Genomic DNA, 21,219 nt, shown 5'->3' with positions numbered 1-21,219 from the left:
TTACCATATGCTGGACACTTTTTTGGTGGATGCTGTGTACCGCATCGACTACATGACTTTCGATTGCCCCTTTCATTTTTGTTCGCTGGCCACGCCTCTTTTTTCACATTGGCGCTCTTTTTGTTAAACGGTTTGTGTCCGTTCTTACTCACTGCATCCACGTTGCAGCTACTGTCACTGAACAGCTCCTTTGCCTGCAATTTCACAGTCTCTGTAGCCCTACACAGTGCTATGGCTTTTCCCAGGTCTAGATCTTGCTCTCTTAGCAGTCTTTCCCTTAGACCATTATCTGGAATACCACACACCAGTCTGTCTTTTATCAGCGAGTCTGTCAGTCCCCCAAATTCACATGTTTTGCTTCGGTTTCTCAGTTCAGTCACATACTGATCAATAGTCTCACCCGTTTTCTGCACACATGTGAAAAATCTATGCCTCTCAAACGTCACGTTACGTTTAGGTATGCAGTAGGCCTCAAACTGTTCCATTATTTTATCTAGCTTCATTTTGTCTCCATCAGCAGCGAATGTGAAGTTATTATACACCTCCAGCGCTTCATCACCCACGACATGTAAGAACACTGACGATTTCATTTGATCACTTTTCTCGTCAGCTCCGATTGCCGCTAAATACAACCCCACACGTTGTTTGAACCTCCTCCAATTTTCAGCCACATTACCTGTCAACTGAAGCTTCGCCGGTGGGTGTAATCCTTCCATTTTTCCACTTCGTTAGCTATTCTCCAATGGTAAGTAACGATGTTCTCTTTTGGCTTGCTAATATGTGGAGAGCTGATTTAACTTCAGATTTTTCCTCTTTGTCTCTTTCAATCACTTCTGACACCATGTATCGATTTCTTTGTGGATTCAATGACGAGACATTTATGAAAGAGAATGTCTTTTAATCTAAAGTTTGTTCAACTCTGGTTAACAGCCTTACAGGAGACACCATGCTAGAAATCCATCTGAAACAAAACTAAAACTAAACTGCTTGTCTCTGTCACATGCCCTCTGCTGGTCAGGCATAAGTAATCAATCAGGCAACTATGCTGGTAAGGCATCATAATCAAACAGGCAAATACCATCACTATTTGCTGATATCATTACAGGTACCCGCCCCCAGATTCTGCCATTTTCCCGACAGTCCCGCCTCCATACCCACCTCCCCAGTGCTGGCAAAATCGCCCCTCATGTCTCCGGATCATTAGTCCAGGCCTCTGGATTACTAGTCCAGTAACATAACCACTATGCTACCGTACTCCACATATTGAAACCCATGTTTGCAAATAAAAAAAACTTTAGGCAACAGATATTATTGTGCACCGATCACTGAAGGTTCATTACCAATGTACAGAAGCTATAGGTAAAGTTAACGGGTATTATAGAATCATAGAAACTTACAGTACAGAAGGAACCCATTTGGCCCATCGTGCAATAAGAACATAGGAACAGGAGTAGACCATTCAGCCCCTCGAGCCTGTTCCGCCATTCAATGAGATCATATATCCACCTTTGGCCCATATCCCTAAATACCTGTGGTTAACAAAAAGCTATCAATCTCTGATTTAAAATTAACAATTGATCTAGCATCAGTTGCCATTTGCGGAGGAGAGTTCCAAACTTCTACCACCTTTTGTGTGTAGAAGTATTTCCTAATTACACTCCTGAAAAGTCTGGCTCTAATTTTTAGACAATGCCCCCCTAGTCCTAGAATCCCCAAGCAGCAGAAATAGTTTCTCTCTATCTACATTATCTGTTCCCCTTAATATCCTGAAAACTTCGATCAGATCACCCCTTAACCTTCTAAATTCTAGGGAATACAACCCTAATTTGTGTAATCTCTCCTCATAACTTAACCCTTGAAGTCTGGGCATCATTCTGATAAACCTACGCTGCACTCCCTCCAAGGCCAATATATCCTTCCTAAGGTGTGGTGCCCAGAACTGTTCACAGTACTCCAGGTGTGGCCTAATGAGTGGTTTCGTATAACTGCAGCATAACTTCTACCCCCTTTTACTCTAGTCCTTTAGATATAAAGGCCAGCATTCCATTTGCCTTTTTTAAAATTATTATCTGTACCCGTTCATGACATTTTAATGATCTATGTACCTGAACCCCCAAGTCTCTTTGGACAGCCACTGTTTTTAACTTTTTACCATTTAGAAAGTACCCTGTTCTATCCCTTTTAGGTCCAAAGTAGATGACCTCGCACTTGCTTACATTGAAATCCATTTGTCATAGCTTTTCCCATTCATTTAATCTATCAATATCCCTTTATCCCTTTGTAATTTTATGCTTTCATCTACACTGCGTACAATGCCATCATTCTTTGTGTCATCGCAAATTTGGATATATGACTTTCTATGTCATCAACTAAGTTGTTAATAAATACTGTGAATAGTTGAGGCCCCAACACAGATCCCTGCAGACCACTGGTCACATCTTACCAATTTGAATACCTACCCATTATCCCTACTCTCTGGGCTGGATTTTACCTGCCGAGACGAGTTGGAGGCGGGACTGCTGCCTTCCGGGTTCTAGTCCCGCCCTCAGTGACGTCCGATGCACAGACGCTATTTTCCCCTGATTGGCCTTGTTAAGCCCGCCCTGCGGGCTTGCCGGCCAATTAAGGGAAAGCCGGTGTCAGATGACATCAGTTGATTATGCTTCATCTGCTGGTTTTCTTAAAGGGACATGGAGCATTTATTTTTGACATATGATTTGTCAGTGTTTGACAGCATAGAGGTGCTGTCAAACAATGACAATCACTGTACAAAGGTGAGCCGTTGCATCCAGGCTCTCCAATGGCTCTCTCCTTAGGATAAAACAGATGGCAGCTGCAGGTGAGGTTACAGAAGCGATCTGTCACTTCTCCCAATGAGGTGAAACCACACAAACACTTCAAAGCTTGTCACCTACAGAAAAATCTAAACACATTAAAAATGACTTTCCCAACATCTCCTTACCTCTGATACTCACCAGTGTCCCATTGCATCCTTCACACCACCTCTGCAGCTGTCATCTATACACAAACATTACAACAGACCCACAGCACACCTCACTTACCCTGGCGGGGTTCCCCGACATCAGGAAGCCTGCAACAGAAGTCTCAAAATGGGAAAAAGCCTCTTAGCTGCCTGTTAACTACCTGTTAACAGTCAGTTAAGTGGCTGTAATCCTCTTCCCGCTGCTAGGAGTCAGGTCTCTGTGCAAATCAAGGACCCGACTCCTGGGAAGATTGTTTGGAGGCAGGGTGGGAGTGGATTCGGGACCTGCTCCCATTCTTTTTGATTTTGCCAGCAGTCCTGCCTCCAAACCCGCCTCCTCAGGGCTGGTAAAATCCAGCCCAATGTCTCTTGCCGCTCAGCCAATTTCCTAACCAGGTCAATAATTTTCCCTCAATTACATGGGCTTCTACATTAGATAACAGTCTCTTATGTGGGACTTTATCAAATGCCTTCTGGAAGTCCATATAAATAACATCCATAGACATTCCCCTGTCCACTACTTTAGTCATCTCTTCAAAAAATTCAATCAGGTTTGTCAGGCATGACTTACCGTTCATAAATCCATGCTGGCTCTCACTAATCAACTGAAAATTTTCGTGGTGTTCAGTCATCCTATCCTTAATTATAGACTCTAGCAATTTCCCGACAACAGATGTTAGGCTAACTGGTCTATAATTCCCTGGTTTCCCTCTCTCGCCATTCTTAAAAAGCGGAGGGACATGCACAATTTTCTAATCTAAAGGGATGGTTCCTGAACCTAGACAACTTTGGAAGATTATAGTTAGGGCATCTGCAATGTGCTCACCTATTTCCTTTAAAACCCTGGGATGGAAACCATCTGGCCCTGGGAATTTGTCACTCTATCACGCCATTATTTTCTTCATTAATGTTATTTTACTTACGAGTCCCTGTCCCCGATTCAAGATTAGTTTCTTTGGGATTTCTGGCATGCTATCCTCTTCTTCTACTGTAAATATTGACGCAAAGTAATTATTCAATATGTCCACTATTTCCCCATTGTCATTGACAACATCACCACTTTCAGTTTTTAAGGGGTCAACATTCCTCCTGACCACCCTCTTTTTCTTAATGTAACTGTAAAAATTCTTCGTATTGATTTTGATATCCCTTGCAAGTTTCTTTTCATACTCCATTTTTGTAGCTCTCACTATCTGTTTTGTGATTCTTTGCTGTTCTTTGTATCTTTCCCATTCGCCAGGGACTGTGCTATTTTTTGCATTTTTATATGCCCTTTCCTTTAGTTTTATGCTGTCCATGGCTGGGTTTTTTTGGCAAGTAGAACTCTTGCCCCTCAGGGGTATAAACTGGTTCTGCATCACATTAAATTCTTTTTTAAACATCTCTCACTGATCTTCTGTCATTTTACCCATTAACAGATTTGTCCAGTTTACTGTGGATAGTCTCTGCCTCATCCCATTGAAGTCGGCCTTATCTAAGTCTAGAATCTTAGTAGCGGTTTCACGTTTCTCCCTTTCAAATGCTTATGTTATGATTACTATTAGATAAATGTTCATGCACAGTTAGGCTGTTAACTAAATCCAACTCATTACTCATTACTAAATCTAACATGGCTTGCCCCCTTGTTGCTGTAAAGTCTGTGGGTTGTTTAGTTAATTAATACACAGACTACCAGAGTAACTTAAAACAGGACTTTACTATTCAGAGGTCCAGGCGAATCTGCCCAATAAATCCTGACACAGCACTTATATACCGGTGTGGTCACCGTCGGTATTACAGTATACAGAAGCCAACAAAGTAGTGCAACACCTAAAGTAGTTCTCTTAAAGGTGGACGGTTACATACAATAGTTCTCTTAAAGGTAGACGGGTACATACACTACAATCCTCCCTTTTTAGCTTACAACATACTGATTCCCCATTAAACATACATTATAACATATATACAACTTTATGCAAGACAGTTCACAGATTCAGTCTCTCTGGAGGTTTCCGGACTCTGTCCGGATAACGCCTCGGTGGTGTCGTAACCCCCGGCGGGGTAGTAGGTGCTTCTGGCAAGGTCGATTCGGCTTGAAGGACAGTGTCAGGTTCATCTGATTCCAGTATTACCAGATCGGAGGTAGGTGTTCTGGGTATCTCTGTCTCAACATTAACCGTGTAAGGTGGTGGAGTAGGTTGGCCATTTGTGGCTGACCCTATGATCTGGTCAACATGGCGCCTTATTATACTGTCCCCAATGTCCACCATATACATCAACGGCCCTAGCCTTTTTCCAATAGTTCCAGGCTGCCATTTCTCGGTACGGTAGTCCCGGGCCAAAACTTGTTGACCTATCTGAAAAGATCTAGTTGGCCTTTCATTCATGCTCTGGAATTGCCGGTTCTCTACGTCCCTTCTGACGTTTGGCTTAAGCAAATCCAGCCGGCATCTTAGTCGTCTATTAAAAAACATCATGGCGGGAGTTTGATTTGTGACCGCATGTGTTGCATTCCTGTACGCCAACAAGAAGCTATCCACCTTATGTTGTAAGTTAATGGCTTCATTACCCATGGCCTTTATGGCCTTCTTGAAGGTCTGGACAAACCTTTCAGCCAATCCATTAGAGGCGGGATGGTATGGGGCTGACGTGTAGTGCTTAACCCCATTGCTCTTTAAGAATTTCTTGAATTCTTCAGACACAAATTGCGGTCCATTATCAGAACAGATCTGTTCCGGCAGCCCATTCCTAGCAAACATGGTCCTTAACACTGTGATGGTTTTTTCCGTGGTGGTGGTGGACATCTTTATTACCTCCGGCCACTTGGAGTGTGCATCCACCGCTATTAGAAACATTGAGTCCATAAATGGACCAGCAAAGTCGATGTGTACCCTTTGCCAAGGAGATGAGGGCCACTCCCATGGATGCAGAGGAGCCTGTGGTGGCGCCTTTTGGACCTTCTGGCATCCTAGACAGCTCTTAGTGATTTCTTCGATGTCCCCATCAATGCCTGGCCACCACACAAACGCTCTTGCTAGGTTCTTCATTTTCACTCCACCCAGATGTCCCTCGTGCAGCTCCTTTAACACCTTCTGTTGAAGTTTGGGTGGAATCACCACTCTAGATCCACACATCAGGGTTCCTCGACACACTGACAGCTGTTCTTTTCTCTGCGAAAATGCTGGCAGCGTTGGTTCGCCCTGTGCTGGCCATCCCTCCACCGTTAAATCATAGACTCGTGAGAGAGTCGGGTCATTTCTTGTTTCGTTTTCGATCATCGAATTTGTTACTGGTAGACATTCCACTATGGATGAGTGGAACATCTCTACCGGGTCCACTGTAGTTGCTTCTTCTACTATCGGCAATGGCAAGCGCGATAACCCATCAGCATTTCCATGCTGTTTGGACCTTTTGTATTCGATGTCATATTGGTGTGCCCCAAGTAACACGGACCACCTCTGTAACCTTTGCGCTGTCATGGTGGAAACGGCCTTGTTAGGGTTGAATATGGACACCAACGGCTGGTGGTCTGTCAGTAATGTGAACTTCTTGCCCTGCAGGTAATGATTGAATTTCTTTACGCCCCACACAAGGCTAAGGGCCTCCCTATCTATTTGAGCATAATTTCGCTCCGCGGAGGTCAATGATCGGGACGCGAATGCCACTGGCCTTTCCGAGCCATTTGGTAACTTGTGTGAAAGTACTGCTCCAATTCCATAGGGGGAAGCATCACAAGCTAGACGAAGAGGTAACGTTGGGTTGAAATGAGCCAACACTTCTTCAGAGGTAATCAACGCCTTGCTTCTGCGAAAGGCCTTTTTACATTCCTCACTCCACTTCCATGGTACTTCTTTCCGCAACAGAGCATTCAGCGGATGCAGCACCGTGGATAGATTCGGCAGGAACTTGTGATAATAATTAATCAACCCCAAGAATGATCTTAACTGTGATACGTTTTCCGGAGCGGGGGCCTTCACAACAGCTTCTATCTTGTCAGGTGACTTGTGCAGCCCCTCTCGGTCAATGACATGACCGCAGTACGAGATCCGTTTTTGGAAGAACTCACATTTCTTGCGATTAACTCGAAGGCCATATTCCTTCAACCTAGTGAGCACCAGTTTCAAATTTGTGAGGTGTTCTTCCTCGTCTTCTCCCGTAATCAGGATATCGTCTAAGTAACACTGCGTGCTTGGAATTCCTTGTAATACCTGCTCCATGGCCCTCTGCCAAATTGCTGGAGCCGAAGCTATCCCAAAAACCAGTCTATTATAACGATACAAGCCTCTGTGTGTGTTGATGGTGAGGTACTGACGCGACTCTTCCTCGACTTCCATTTGTAAGTATGCCTGTGCCAGGTCTATCTTGGTGAAGTGTTTCCCTCCAGCCAACGAAGCAAAGATATCTTCAATCCGCGGAAGCGGGTATTGTACCGTGTGAAGCAGCGGATTCACTGTGATCTTGAAGTCTCCGCAGATGCGGACCTTCCCCGGTCCCCCTGGCTTGTTACTTGGTGAAGACTTCATGACGGGAACAATGGGCGTGGCCCACTCACTCCAGTCCACTTTTGACAGTACCCCTGATCGTTCAAGTTCTTCCAGTTCTGCCTCCACAGCAGGTCGTATCGCGTAAGGTACCGATCTGGCTTTGAAAAATTTTGGGCTTGCATGTTCTGCAATCTTAACCTTTGCTTTAATTCCTCGCAGTGTTCCCAGTCCTTGCTGGAATACCTCTTTAGCTTCGTCCAATATTCTGGACAACCGTTCAGGTTTGACATCTTCCTTTCCGGAATCTACCGTCATGGTGTTTAGTGAATGCCAGTCTATCTTTATTTTCCTGATCCACTCCCGTCCCAGAAGTGGTGGACCTCCCTCAGGCAACACATACAGGTCCATCCTTTGGTGATCTTTGTCCTTGTATCTCACCTTGACTTCTATCTTTCCGATGGGGTATACTTTGTGCCCCGTGTATGTCTGCAATACTAGTTCCGTATCCCGTAGGGGAATATGCTTGAATAACTTTTTATAATCATGCTTATTCATGAGTCAGCTTCATTACTCACATTGTGAATTCTCAGAGTATCCAGTTCCTTGCAGTTGGAGTGTGAGTCCGAATTCTGTTCTTCCGAACTCTTCCTAGTCACCTCATGTACCTTTCTGTACCTCTTTTGTGGTGACTCATTATTGTTGGTCTTCTTTCCTGACCGGCATACCTTAGCTATGTGACCGAGCTTGCCACATTTCCTACATTCCTGGTTTTTAAACCAGCATTGGTTCTGGTCATGTGTTGTCTTCCCACAACGATAGCATTTCGTTGTACCCGAAGTAATTTGCTGCACACTGAGTGCCGCTGCCTTTAGCTGCATTTCCGCCGTTCCTTTCGCTGCGGCTTCGTTCGATGCAGCAATAAGGACAGCCCTGTCAAGTGTAAGGTCGTTCTCTTCGAGTAGTCGCTTTTGCGTTCCTTCCTTTGACAACCCGCACACGAACTTGTCTCGCAATACCTCTGTCAGATTCCCTCCAAACTGGCAGTGTTCCGCTAGTCTACGCAGTTCGACCAAGTATTCTGCGTTGCTTTCGTCTTTCCTTTGCGTTCTCGCATAGAATTTGAATCGTTCCGCCAACATCAACGGTGTGGGGTTCAAGTGATCCTTCAGAACAGTCACAATATCATCGAAAGTCTGATCCGCTGGTTTAGCTGGTGCTAGTAGATGCTTCAAGAGCCCGTATGTCTTCGCGCCCATCGAGTTTAGCAAGATTATAGCTTTGTCATCTTCTTCTATTTTATTGGCCTCACAATAGATCTCAATGCGTTCCACATACGTGGCCCAGTCTTCTACCTCGGAATTAAAATCGTTGATGTTACCACGCTTAGGCATCTTCCTCTCTTCCTGACAACCCCACGAATTATTTCTTTAAATTTTCTTTTATTTATTTATTTTTTCCAAGATGGCGGTTCCCGCGAAAATGGCGGTTTCCCGCGCTTATCTTCTCTCCCCGCCCACTTCAATGGCGGTTTCCCGCTTCTGTCTTCTTCCCCGCCTAATGGCGGCTTCCCGCGTTTCTTCCCTAGCGGGAGGGGTACACTTTCCCCACGGGCGACGGCCGCTGGCTTTCAGGTTCACAGCCTGCGCGTCGGCTTCAGTGCTTTCCCTTTTCTCGGCAGGGCAACCGGCGCTGGGTACACCCCGTTGACGGCGAACAGTTTCAGCCGCTGGGCTGGCTCTCGCTCAGTTCCCCTTGCTCGGGCTCTGTCTCTCTCCCGCTCGCTCGGCTCTACCGGCGCTGGGTACACCCCGTTGACGGCGAACAGTTTCAGCCGCTGGACTGGCTCTCGCTCAGTCTCCCTTGGTCGGCTCTGCCTCTCCCGCTCGCTCGGCTCCCAATCGTGCCTCCCAGCCCTCTCGCAGTCCGGTGCTTCCCTCCCCGGCTGCGGCTGAGTTTTTATATCTTCCCGCGCCTACGCTCCCGGTCGCAGCGCTTCGTGGCTTCGGTCGCTGCCCGGCCTTTTTTGCCGGTCGCGGTCTAGCTGTCTCACGACGCCGTTGCGTCCCCAGCCTGTCTGTACCGCGGCTTCCTTGCTCCACGCTGCCCCAGTCTCAGCGCCTCTGGGCCCGACTTCTGTCCGGCTCCTTTCCCCCTCGACCGTGGTCGAGTGCACCGCCCTTATCCTCCGGTTATTCTTTTTACTTTTCCCTCACTCACAGTCACCGTGGCCGGCTTGCTTCTCGTGCTGATCGGCTCACTCCTCACCGTGGCAGAAGGGACAGTCAGTGCCTGTTGCTGATGGAAGTCTTTGTCTCTGAATTCTTCCTCCTTTCCAGCTCTGCAGACTCGAGTTTTCTCCCAGCAGAATGACGAGGGCGGTTGCCTCTTCTCGACGCTCGTTAACTGCTTCGGAAGTATTGTTGCCGCAGGGTACGATCGGACTCGTCGCCACTGTAAAGTCTGTGGGTTGTTTAGTTAATTAATACACAGACTACCAGAGTAACTTAAAACAGGACTTTACTATTCGGAGGTCCGGGCGAATCTGCCCAATAAACCCTGACACAGCACTTATATACCGGTGTGGTCACCGTCGGTATTACAGTATACAGAAGCCAACAAAGTAGTGCAACACCTAAAGTAGTTCTCTTAAAGGTGGACGGTTACATACAATAGTTCTCTTAAAGGTAGACGGGTACATACACTACAGTTGCCTCTCGGACATATTGTTGTAGAAAACTATCCCAGACGCACTCAAGAAATTCACTGCTTTTCTGACAGGTGCTAGTCTGCTTTTCCCAATCTATATGAAAGTTAAAATCCCCCATTAAAACCACTCTGTCTTTACTACACGCTTGTCTAATCTCTTCTTTTATACAATCTAGCACTTCAGAGCTGCTACCAGGGGGTCTACACACAACTGCCACTACAGTCTTAGGCCTAGAAATTCAGTTGGCTGCGCCAGCCGTTAGCGCCTTAGGAGGAGTAGATCTCGAGCGCTAGGCGCTTAGCACCAAGGCGCAACGCGATCTGCGCCTCGCCCCAACTTCAGTAGACATTTAGCGCCGGCGCAAAGTCGAGCACGCAGATCATGACGTCATTTCGTCGTGCAACGCCCTTTGTGCGCCCGGAACCGGAACTTCACTCGCGCCGCCCCATTGTGCGCCTGGCGGCCCGAACAACTGTGAAGTGGAACGGTACACAGCCGAGGCGGGCCGCGGGGAGCGCAAATTAAAGGGCACTCCTGCAGTAGAAAAGGCAGCCGTTTTGCAACACTCCTTCTTTGGGAGGAGGAGGAGGAGGAGGAGGAACAACAACAAAGTGATGGAGAGAAGCCCTCCCCAAAAACACAAATACACTAGTCTCGGCCTGTCAAAAAAACAAATCCACCCTCCCCCTTTAAGAGCTCACCGGAGCCAGAGTGTCTGCCGGCAATCAGCAGCTCGCCGCACCTGCCCTGCGCCCAACTTCCGGTGTTAGCGCCCCGGGCTGCCGGCTTAGCGCCTAATGATAGTCGTGCATCGCCTGTTTTAGCGCAGCAGCAACCTCTTAGGGCGATGCAACTGAATATCGGCGAAGGGGGCTCGACTTTGCGCCGGGCGCAAACTTTAGCGGCCGCCCGACTTTACCGCCCCAAAAGTGGCTATACTGAATTTCTAGGCCTTAGACACTTTCCTATTTCTTATTTCAACCCATAAGGTCTCCACTGGCTGCTTACCTCTCTTTAAATCCTCCCTTATCATTGAAGTGATTTCATCCTTAATCCTCCCCCTCTGCCATTTTCCCTATCTATCTTTTAGACCTTATAACCTGGTATATTTAGTTCCCAGTCCTGACTGTCTTGCAGCCATGTCTCAGTAATGGCTACCATGTCATACCCTCCAAATTGAATTTGTGCCTGCAGTTCATTCAATTTATTCCTTATACGCTGTGCATTTGTAAAACGTTTGCGTGCGTTTATTTGGGCCACACACTCTAGCCTGTTCTTCAGCTCTGATACTTTACTCACATGTTTCCTATTTCTTTCTCCTGGTTTAATCACTTTACATCTTTTAGTTTTCTCCTTACATGTAGTGCCTAAAGCTCAATTTCTGACTGCTACTCTACTCTCTTCCCTTTTAGAAACATAGAAGATAGGAGCAGGAGTAGGCCATTCGGCCCTTCGAGCCTGCTCCGCCATTCAATGAGATCATGGCTGATCATTCAAATTCAGTACCCTGTCCCTGCCTTTTCCCCATATCCCTTGATCCCTTTAGCCTCAAGAAATATATCCAACTCTTTCTTGAATATATTTAACGAACTGGCCTCCACCGCCCTCTGTGGCAGAGAATTCCACAGGTTCACCACTCTCTGGGTGAAGAAATTCCTCCTCATTTCAGTCCTAAATGGCTTACCCCTTATCCTTAGACTATGACCCCTGGTTCTGGACTCCCCGGCCATCAGAAACATCCTTTCTGCATCTAGTCTGTCCAGACCTGACAGAATTTTATAGGTTTCGATGAGATCCCCTCTCAATCTTCTAAACTCCAGTGAGTATAAGCCCAATTGACACAATCTCTCCTCGTACGTCATTCCTGCCATCCCAGGTATCAGCCTGGTGAATCTTCGCTGCACTCCCTCCATGGCAAGAATGTCCTTCCTCAGGTAAGGTGACCAAAATTGCACACAATACTCAAGGTGCGGTCTCAACAAGGCCCTGTACAACTGCAGCAAGACATCCTTGTTCCTGTACTCGAACCCTCTTGCTACGAAGGCCAACATCCCATTTGCCTTCTTAACCGCCTGCTACACCTGCATGCTTACCTTCAGCGACTGGTGCACAAGAACACCCAGGTCTCTTTGCACTTCCCCTTCTCCCAATCTATTGCCATTCAAATAATAATCTGCCTTCCTGTTTTTGCCACCAAAGTGGATAACCTCACATTTATCCACATTATAGTGCATTTGCCATGTTTCTGCCCAATCACCCAACCTGTCCAAATCGTACTGGAGTTTCATGACATCCTCCTCACAGCATACCCTCCCACCCAGCTTTGTGTCATCTGCAAATTTGGAGATATTACATCCAATTCCCTCGTCCAGATCATTAATATATATTGTGAACAGCTGGGGTCCTAGGACCGATCCTTGCGGTACCCCACTAGTCACTGCCTGCCACTCGGAAAATGACCCGTTTATTCCAACTCTTTGCTTTCTGTCCGCCAACCAGTTCTCTATCCAAGTCAATACCTTGCCCCCAATCCCATGTGCCTTAATTTTGCACGCTAACCTCTTATGCAGGACCTTATCGAAAGCCTTCTGAAAGTCCAAATACACCACATCCACTGGTTCTCCCTTATCTATTTTACCAGTTACATCCTCAAAAAATTCCAGTAGATTAGTCAAGCATGATTTACCTTTTGTAAATCCATGTTGACTTTGTCCGATCCTGTCACTGCTTTCCAAGTGCTCTGCTATTACATCTTTTACAATGGACTCTAGCATTTTCCCCACTACCGATGTCAGGCTTACCGGTCTATAATTCCCCGCTTTTTCTCTGCCACCTTTTTTGAATAGTGGGGTAACATTAGCTACCCTCCAATCTATGGGTACTGTTCCAGAGTCTATCGAGTTCTGGAAGATGACCAGCAATGCATCTACTATTTCTAGGGCCACTTCCTTAAGTACCCTGGGATGTAGATTATCAGGCCCTGGGGATTTATCGGCCTTCAGTCCCATCAATTTTCCTAACACGATTTCCCTAAAAATACTGATTTCTTTCAGTTCCACCCTTTCATCAGACCCTATGTTCCCCGGTATTTCTGGGAGGTTATTTATGTCCTCCTTTGTGAAGGCAGAACCAAAATATGTATTCAGTTGGTCTGCCATTTCTTTGCTCCCCATTATAAATTCCCCCGATTCTGATTGCAAGGGACCTACGCTTGACTTCACCAATCTTTTTCTCTTTACATATCTATAAAAGCTTTTACAGTCAAATTTTATGTTCCCTGCAAGCTTACTCTCATATTCTGTTTTCCCTTTCTTAATTAATCCCTTTGTCCTCCTTTGTTGAATCCTAAACTGCTCCCAATCCTCAGGATTATTGCTTTTTCTGGCCAATTTGTATGTCCTCTCCTTGGATCTTATGCTATCCCTAATTTCCCTTGTTAGCCACGGTTGAGTCACCTTTTTTTTATTTTTATGCCAAACTGGGATGAACAACTTCTGTAGTTCATCCATTCGGTCTTTGAATATTTGCCATTGCCTATCCACCGTCAACCCTTTGAGTGCCATTCCCCAATCAATCCTACCCAACTCGCTCCTCAGACCAACGTAGTTTCCTTTATTTAAATTGAGGACCCTAGTTTCTGAGTCAACTACTTCATTCTCCATCTTAATGAAGAATTCGATCATATTATGATCGCTCCGACCCAAGGGGCCTCGTACAACAAGATTGCTAATTAATTCTTTCTCGTTACATAATACCCAGTCTAAGGTGGCCTGATCTCTGGTTGGTTCCTCGACATATTGGTCCAGGAAACCATCCCGTAAACACTCCAGGAATTCCTCCTCCACAGTATTGTTACTAATTTGGTTAGCCCAATCTATATGTAGATTAAAGTCACCCATGATGACTGCTGTGCCCTTATTGCACGCTTCTTTAATTTCCCTTTTAATGCCATCCCCAACCTCCGCCTTACTGTTTGGAGGTCTATATACCACTCCCACTAATGTTTTTTTCCCTTAGTATTTCTCAATTCTACCCATACAGATTCCACCTCATCAGAGCTAATATCCTTCATTACAATTGTGTTAATCCCTTCTTTAACCAGTAATGCTACCCCTCGTCCCTTTCCTTTTTGCCTATCTTTCCTGAATATCGAATACCCCTGGATGTTGAGTTCCCAGTCTTGGCCATCCTTGAGCCACGTTTCCGTAATCCCAACCAAATCATATTCATTTACCTCTATTTGCGCAGCCAATTCATCCACCTTATTACAAATGCTCCTCGCATTAAGACACAAAGCCTTCAGGCTTGTTTTTTAATGCTCTTAGACCTATTAGAATTATTATTTACTGTGGCCACGTTTGATTTGAACCGTTGATTTCTCTGACTGCCACTTTTCTTTTTCTCCTTCCTATCTTTTGCTTTTATCCTTGTTTCCCTTTCCTCTGTCTCCCTGCTCAGGTTCCCAACCCCCTTCCATTTTAGTTTAAACCCTCCCCCACAGCACTAGCAAACATTCCCCCTAGGACATCGGTTCCAGCCCTGCCCAGGTGCAGACCGTCCGGTTTGAACTGGTCCCACCTCCCCCAGAACCGGTTCCAATGTCCCAGGAACTTGAATCCCTCCCCCTGGCACCATTCCTCTAGCCACGTATTCATCTGAAGTATCCTTTAATTTCTACTCTGACTAGCACGTGGCACTGGTAGCAATCCTGAGATTACTACCTTTGAGGTCCTGTTTTTTAATTTACCTCCTAACTCCCTATATTCCGCTTTTAGGACCTCATCCCGCTTTTTACCTATATCGTTGGTGCCTATATGCACCACGACAACTGGCTGTTCACCCTCCCCTTCCAAGATGTTCTGCAGCCGCTCGGAGACATCCTTGACCCTTGCACCAGGGAGGCAACACACCATCCTGGAGTCTCGTTTGCGGCCACAGAAACGCCTATCTATTCCCCTTACAATTGAATCCCCTATTACTATAGCTCTACCACTCTTTTTCCTCCCATTCTGTGCAGCAGAGCCACCCCTGGTGCCAGGAAGTTGGCTGCTGCTGCCTTCCTCTGATAAGCCATCCCCCCCAACAGTACTCAAAGTGGTATATCTGTTGGAGAGGTGGATGGCCACAGGGGACCCCTGCACTACTTGCCTGCGCCTAGTACTCTGCCTGTTGGTCACCCATTCCCTTTCTTCCTGTCCAGCCTCTACCTGCGGTGTGTCCAACTCCGTAAACGTGCTATTCTTGATGTCCCGAGCATCGTGAGCGCTCCAGTATGTATCCAATCGCAGCTCCAGCGCCGCAATGCGGTCTGTCAGTAGCTGCAGCTGGGTGCACTTCCTGCACACGTAGTTGTCAGGGACACAGGAAGTGTCACTGAGTTCCCACATCTCGCAGGAGGAGCAGATCGCAGGGCCGGGCTGTCCTACCATGACTTACCCTTTAATTAATTGAGTTTAAATTAAATCAATCAATCCCACTAATTACACTACAGTTAAATAGTTTACCAACAGTCCCCGCTACACCAGAGAGACCTTAGAAACTATAAAACAGAGTTAAAGTTTTAAAAAAGAGAGAAATACTCACCAACCAATCACTTACCTGCTTCCTGCTGACGTCACACTTGGATTACTTTTTACCTCTCTCCCGGAACCTGGATTGTTACGCCTCTGGTACTCCCTCGCAGGTCCGCTGCCTCTCTGGTCTCGGGGCTCTGGGCCTCGCTGCCTCGGGCTGCTGTTTAAGTACCTCCGCTGCCTCTGGTGATCCCTCGCAGGTCCGCTGCCTCTCCGGTCTCGGGGCTCTGGGCCTCGCTGCCTCGGGCTGCTGTTTAAGTACCTCTGCCGCCTCTGGTGATCCCTCGCAGGTCCGCTGCCTCTCCGGTCTCGGGGCTCTGGGCCTCGCTGCCTCGGGCTGCTGTTTAAGTACCTCCGCCGCCTCTGGTGATCCCTCGCAGGTCCGCTGCTTCTCCGGTCTCGTTTGTTTTTGAATGACTATTTGTAGTATTTTTACTGCAATTTCCCCCGAGTCCTCCTGCCCCCCATTTACTAGTTTAAAGTCCTTGTGTCTGCCCTATTTATCCTTTCTGCTAGGACCCTGGCCCCAGAATGGTTCAGGCGGAGCCTGTCCCAACAGTACAGTTCCTTTCTGTCCCAATATTGGTGCCAGTGCCCATGAAATGGAACCCCTCTTTCCCACACCACTCCTTTAGCCACACGTTTACTTCCCTAATCAGCTTATCTCTACACCAATTTGCACATGACTCAGGTAATAATCCAGAGATTATAACCCTTGAGGTCCTGTTCTTTAATTTAGCCTGTGCTGGCTCTTAGAAAGAGCAGTCGTACTTAGTACCACATCCCTGCTTTTTGTCCATAACCCTGTAAGTACATCATTCTCAAGTACCTGTCTAACTCCCTTTTAAAATTATTTATGGAATCAGCTTCCACCACCTTTTCAGGTAGAGCGATCCAGATCCTGTCAAACCTCTGAGTGAAAAAATTTCTCCCCATCTTCCCTCTAGATCGTTCGCCAATGATTTTGAATCTATGACATCTGGTTATTGACCCACTCGCCAGAGGGAATAATTTTTCTCTATCTACTCTATCAAAAACTTTTCATCATCTTGAAAACCGCTATTCGGTCACCTGTGAACTTTCTCTGTTCCAAGGAGAACAGCGCTAACTTTTCCAACCTCTCCTCATAATTGAAGTTCCTCATCCCTGGTAACATTCTGGTAAATCCCCTCTGTACCCTTTCGAAGGCCTTTACATCTTTCCTGAAGTGTGGTGCCTAGAATTGTCCACAATACTCCAATATTGGGTAAGTATTAATAGAACCATTCAGTATAAATCGAAGGATAACGTTCTATCATTACACAGGTTGCTGGTTAGACCGCATCTGAAGTACTATGCCCAGTTTGGTCTCCTCACATGGTGAGTGATATAATAGCCTTGGAAAAGGTCCAGAGGAGAGCTATGAGAATAATTCCTAGCTTAAATTGAAAGGATAATTACTAGTCCTAGCCCCTTTAGGGCTATCCCGGATCAGGCGTATTCCTCAGGTGTTCACTTTCAACTAAAGTTTGAGGTAGCCGAATCCTAAAGACGCTTAATTGGGTCTAAAGGTCCGGACTATCTCTCCCTAAAGGAAAGGAACAACCTGAAAATGTTACCGTCCTCCAGGTAGCACTTTTAATAAGTTTAGCTAGACTGTAACGTTCCGGATATTATGAGGGTCCGGAAAATTCCCCCAGAATTCTGCAACTCCTCACCAAAGAGTGTACAGAGATTGAGTTCACAAGTTTGATACAGAAGTATTATGTGAGACAATTCTAAAAATATATAGATTTATTAAAGAACCGACATATAATTTACAGTTGGTGAGTCAATTGCAACATTAACAGTTCCAAAAAGAGAAAGCTTTACAATCTTATCAGAGATCCTTACTCTCAAATCTTAACTTCGCTACAGTTTTACAGTTCTTAAAGTTTATTCAGGATATCCACCAAAATCAAATACAGTACCTTTGTTCCCCAAGGTACAAAGAGTTGGAGACTTACAGAGCTTGCTCTGAAGCCGAAAATCGCTTTGCCCCTTTAAGTGAGTCTATTATCCCATTTGAGAGTTCAATATTTATACCCTTTTCCAGTGATGTTTCCTTTAAGGTTTTCTGCTGATGTAAGCTAATTATCTCTAGTCATTTTTCTGCAGACCCCTGCAGTTCTTACAGTCATCTCAGCTGGTAGCACTACAGAATTATGTCGCTTCTCTAGGTGTTCTAAATTTATCATAAAAAACGGTGTAATCAGCAGGTGCACTTTACTTGGTATCATTTTTATGAAGGCAGATGTTTGTTACTTTTATGTGCTTCTTTACGAGGTGTAAATTAGAACACCTTGTACCGGGTAACTATTGTCTTGTTCCCAAAGGTTCAGACTGTCAGGAGCCTTTAACCTTCTGTTATGGCTTATTCCTTCAAAATAACCTTAGTTACTGAGATAGGCTTAAGAACCTGGGTTTCCTTACTTTAGAGCAGCGCAAACAGAGGCGACCTGATAGAGGTCTATAAAATAATGAAAGAGCTGGATAGAGAGACTATTGATAGATTATTCTAGTTTAATAGATTGGGGAGGATTGCGGGGACATGAGTTTAAACTATGCAAGAGTAGGAATAGACTGGATGCTAGGCAATTCTTCTTTTCCCAGATAATAGTGAGCCTCTGGAATACATTGCCAACTGGTGTGGTGGACACTGACTCTCTGCAACTTAAGAAATGCTGTAACTAAGCAAAAACATTTAAGGTCCTGGTAGATCATCTCTGTGAACCTACAACTTAATTGTTTGCTGCATTTTCTGAATTACTTACAGTGGCTGTTGGTTAAGCACAAGTGACCAAGAACAGGAAGAAAATTTTCGTAAAAGAATGGCAAAGGATGCAGTGCAGAAAGATATTTGTGGTTTTGCACCTGAACAGGAAGTCATTGGTGTTCGTAGTTTACATCAAAGAGCTCCCCCAAGACTTTGGATGTCACCAACAAAATTATCCATTCATAGCATGGATGGAGCAATAAGTGAGACATCAGTTCTGTGATGCATGATCAGAGTTATATCAAAATAATTTTGTGTGTACTTATTTCTGCAATGTGCGTCACCTGACAAACTTAGTTGCTGGCATGTGACTTCCTTGCCCCTGCCACCCCCTCCACCCCCGCCCTACCCCACCCTTCAATAAAACAGAAAAAAGGGCATATACAGAATTTCAGCATGCAATGGTTGATTCATTTTGATTGGGGGTGAAAAAAACTTAATGAACATTGCCATATATTTTCCACGTGTAAATTCCATTCACAAACTAGTCCTGACATCAGGAACCAGACTGTGGTTCGTTTCTAAGTATCGATATTTTCATATGGTGCTTCATTATATTGGATTCTTTATATAAATTCTTTCAATGGCGCCTAGTAAAACATATTTCTAAATATCCAATAATAAGAGGAAGTTACAATAACACCAGTTTTAACACTTAATTCTAAGTAGTAATGAATACTAGAGTATCTAATTCCACCCTACATCAAATTATGGTAATATTATGAAGTTTTATTTGTAGCCTTTGACATTGTAAACTCTAGTCATCACGCAACATATAAGGGGCGATTTTAGCTCTGCCTGCCCAGCAGCAACCAAGTGGGCAGGCAGTTAAAATCACCTAGGGGACGTTGCCCGCTGACATCCTGCTCCCTTTCCGCAGTCTTCCATTTTAACTTGCTCTTCTGAGAAGGCAGAAAGGACACCCACCAGAAACTGGTGGGGACTTTGTTTAATTATACAGATCGGGTGCCATTGACGTCACAAGGAAAGTTAACGCCTCCCCTGCCCTGGGATCCCACTACTAATTGTGAGGCCCTCCCACTATCCTCTTCCTGAGACTTACCTTGCATTTTCGTGCTTCTTAAAGGCTTAGTTGCTAAACACACTACGGCCCTGAATTTCCTTGGACTCTCTGTTGCTGCACTGCCATAACTTTGCCAAAAATGCTTTGGAGACCTCGGGGGAATTTTAACATAGGCGAACGGGTGGGAGTGGGTGCGGGTTGTGTGTTGAATGTCCAAAGATTTAAGGCATGTCGGGAAGCCAGCTTCCAGGTATTACCCGAGGCGGGACAAGGGGTAGGCAGCCAACCCACTCCAGGAGGCGGATTGGCATTTTAATGTGTTAATGAGGTTGGAAGCCTCAGATTTAACCTGTTTTGCGGATTTTACTGTGGTCGGCCGGGTTTTCTGGGCCTGGGGAAACCAGGCAGCTGCAGCGAGGTGAGGACAGCCTTGGGGAGCACTCTTGTGAACCAGGAGGAGCAGGAGTGCTTTCTCCTGGCCTCCCAAGCTTCACCCCCCAGCCCCGCCAGATCGGACTCCCCTTCGGGATTGGACCGCCCCCCCCCCTCCACCCCCAGGGTCGGGGATCGGACCTCCCCGGGGTCAGGGATTGGACCTCCCGGGGTCAGGAATCGGACCTGCCTTGGGATCGGACTGGCCCACCCCAGGGTCGGGGATCGGACTTACCTGGACCTGCAGCCTCATCCGGAGTGCTCCTCGCCTGACTGGAAGCCAAGCCTGTCAATCAGGCTGACTTCCGGGTGGGGAGCCTGTCAATAACGAAAGAGTTAAAACTCCACAGTGTGTAGGGACACCCAAATGTCTGGGTTTCCCGGGCGCTACCGGACTCCCCCACTCCCAACGCGTCGGTAAGTAAAAATTCCTCCCCTTCATTTCCGTTGCAGTTGCAGAGAAGTTATGGCGACGTAGCAACAGAAGGTCTGAGGAAAAGCCAGGCTTTTATGTTTTATTACTGAATCATACATGTTAGGAAGCGTTTGATCCCTGCTCCATACTGAAACCTCAGCTAGGATAGTGGCGGGGCACTGCATTTGGGATCTGTGTCCATGCAAGAGGGGACAAAAACGTCAGCTAACGTTCTGATCTCTGCTCTGCTGGTAATTGCCTGCATGTGGGCATGCAGAGAGGACAGTGTCAAGTTTAGATGTGATGGTCCTCCATCACATTCAAACATGTTGCTGGCACTCACTGTTGAGACACTTACATATGATCCCAGAGCTGGATGCTTCTGGGCCTTTGGAGTCACGTCCTTCAGAAGAAAATAGAAAAAAAGTTGTGTTGGGGAAGAGATTGTCTTCTTTAGACTTAATTTTACATGTTTCTTTCACTTTTCTTCACAGCAAGCCAACACACAGCTGCCACCAATGGAGGATATTCTCGGAAATTTGATGGTGGCTTCTTTACAATCTGAATCGATAGGTGTTTCTGTATAATATTCTGTATACTACTGCACCAAGATTCTGATTGAGACTTTGTTTATCATCTTCAACTTGACACTGCAATATAAGGAGCACGCAGCAGCAATACTGTGAAGGAGCATCTTAAAATAAGGTCTTTTCCTCAAGTTGTAAGAGAATTAAATGATTGCAATAAGAAAACTCAAAATGTCGTTTTATGAAATTTTTTACCTTTCAGCTTTTTGAGGGTGAATTTCCAAGCAAAGTTCTGGCGCAT

General features: G+C 45.9%; 1 protein-coding gene across 1 annotated transcript in view; it reads left to right on the top strand.

Annotated features, from left to right (window-relative positions):
* The window catches only part of cfap276 (cilia and flagella associated protein 276), a 40,970-nt gene extending 19,820 nt beyond the window's left edge, over positions 1-21,150 (top strand). Inside the window, exons 4-5 of the mRNA XM_086011317.1 lie at positions 18,521-18,723; positions 20,886-21,150. Coding sequence (XP_085867443.1) covers positions 18,521-18,723; positions 20,886-20,956 — 274 coding nt within the window. The 3' untranslated portion in view covers positions 20,957-21,150. The remainder of the gene's footprint in view (positions 1-18,520; positions 18,724-20,885) is intronic.
* The last annotated feature ends 69 nt before the right edge of the window (positions 21,151-21,219 follow it).

Source organism: Somniosus microcephalus, chromosome 18, assembly GCF_052327205.1.
Source record: "Somniosus microcephalus isolate GS21.2 chromosome 18, FLI_Smic_1.0, whole genome shotgun sequence".
Lineage (NCBI taxonomy): Eukaryota > Metazoa > Chordata > Chondrichthyes > Squaliformes > Somniosidae > Somniosus > Somniosus microcephalus.
This window is presented reverse-complemented; position numbering and strand designations above follow the sequence as displayed.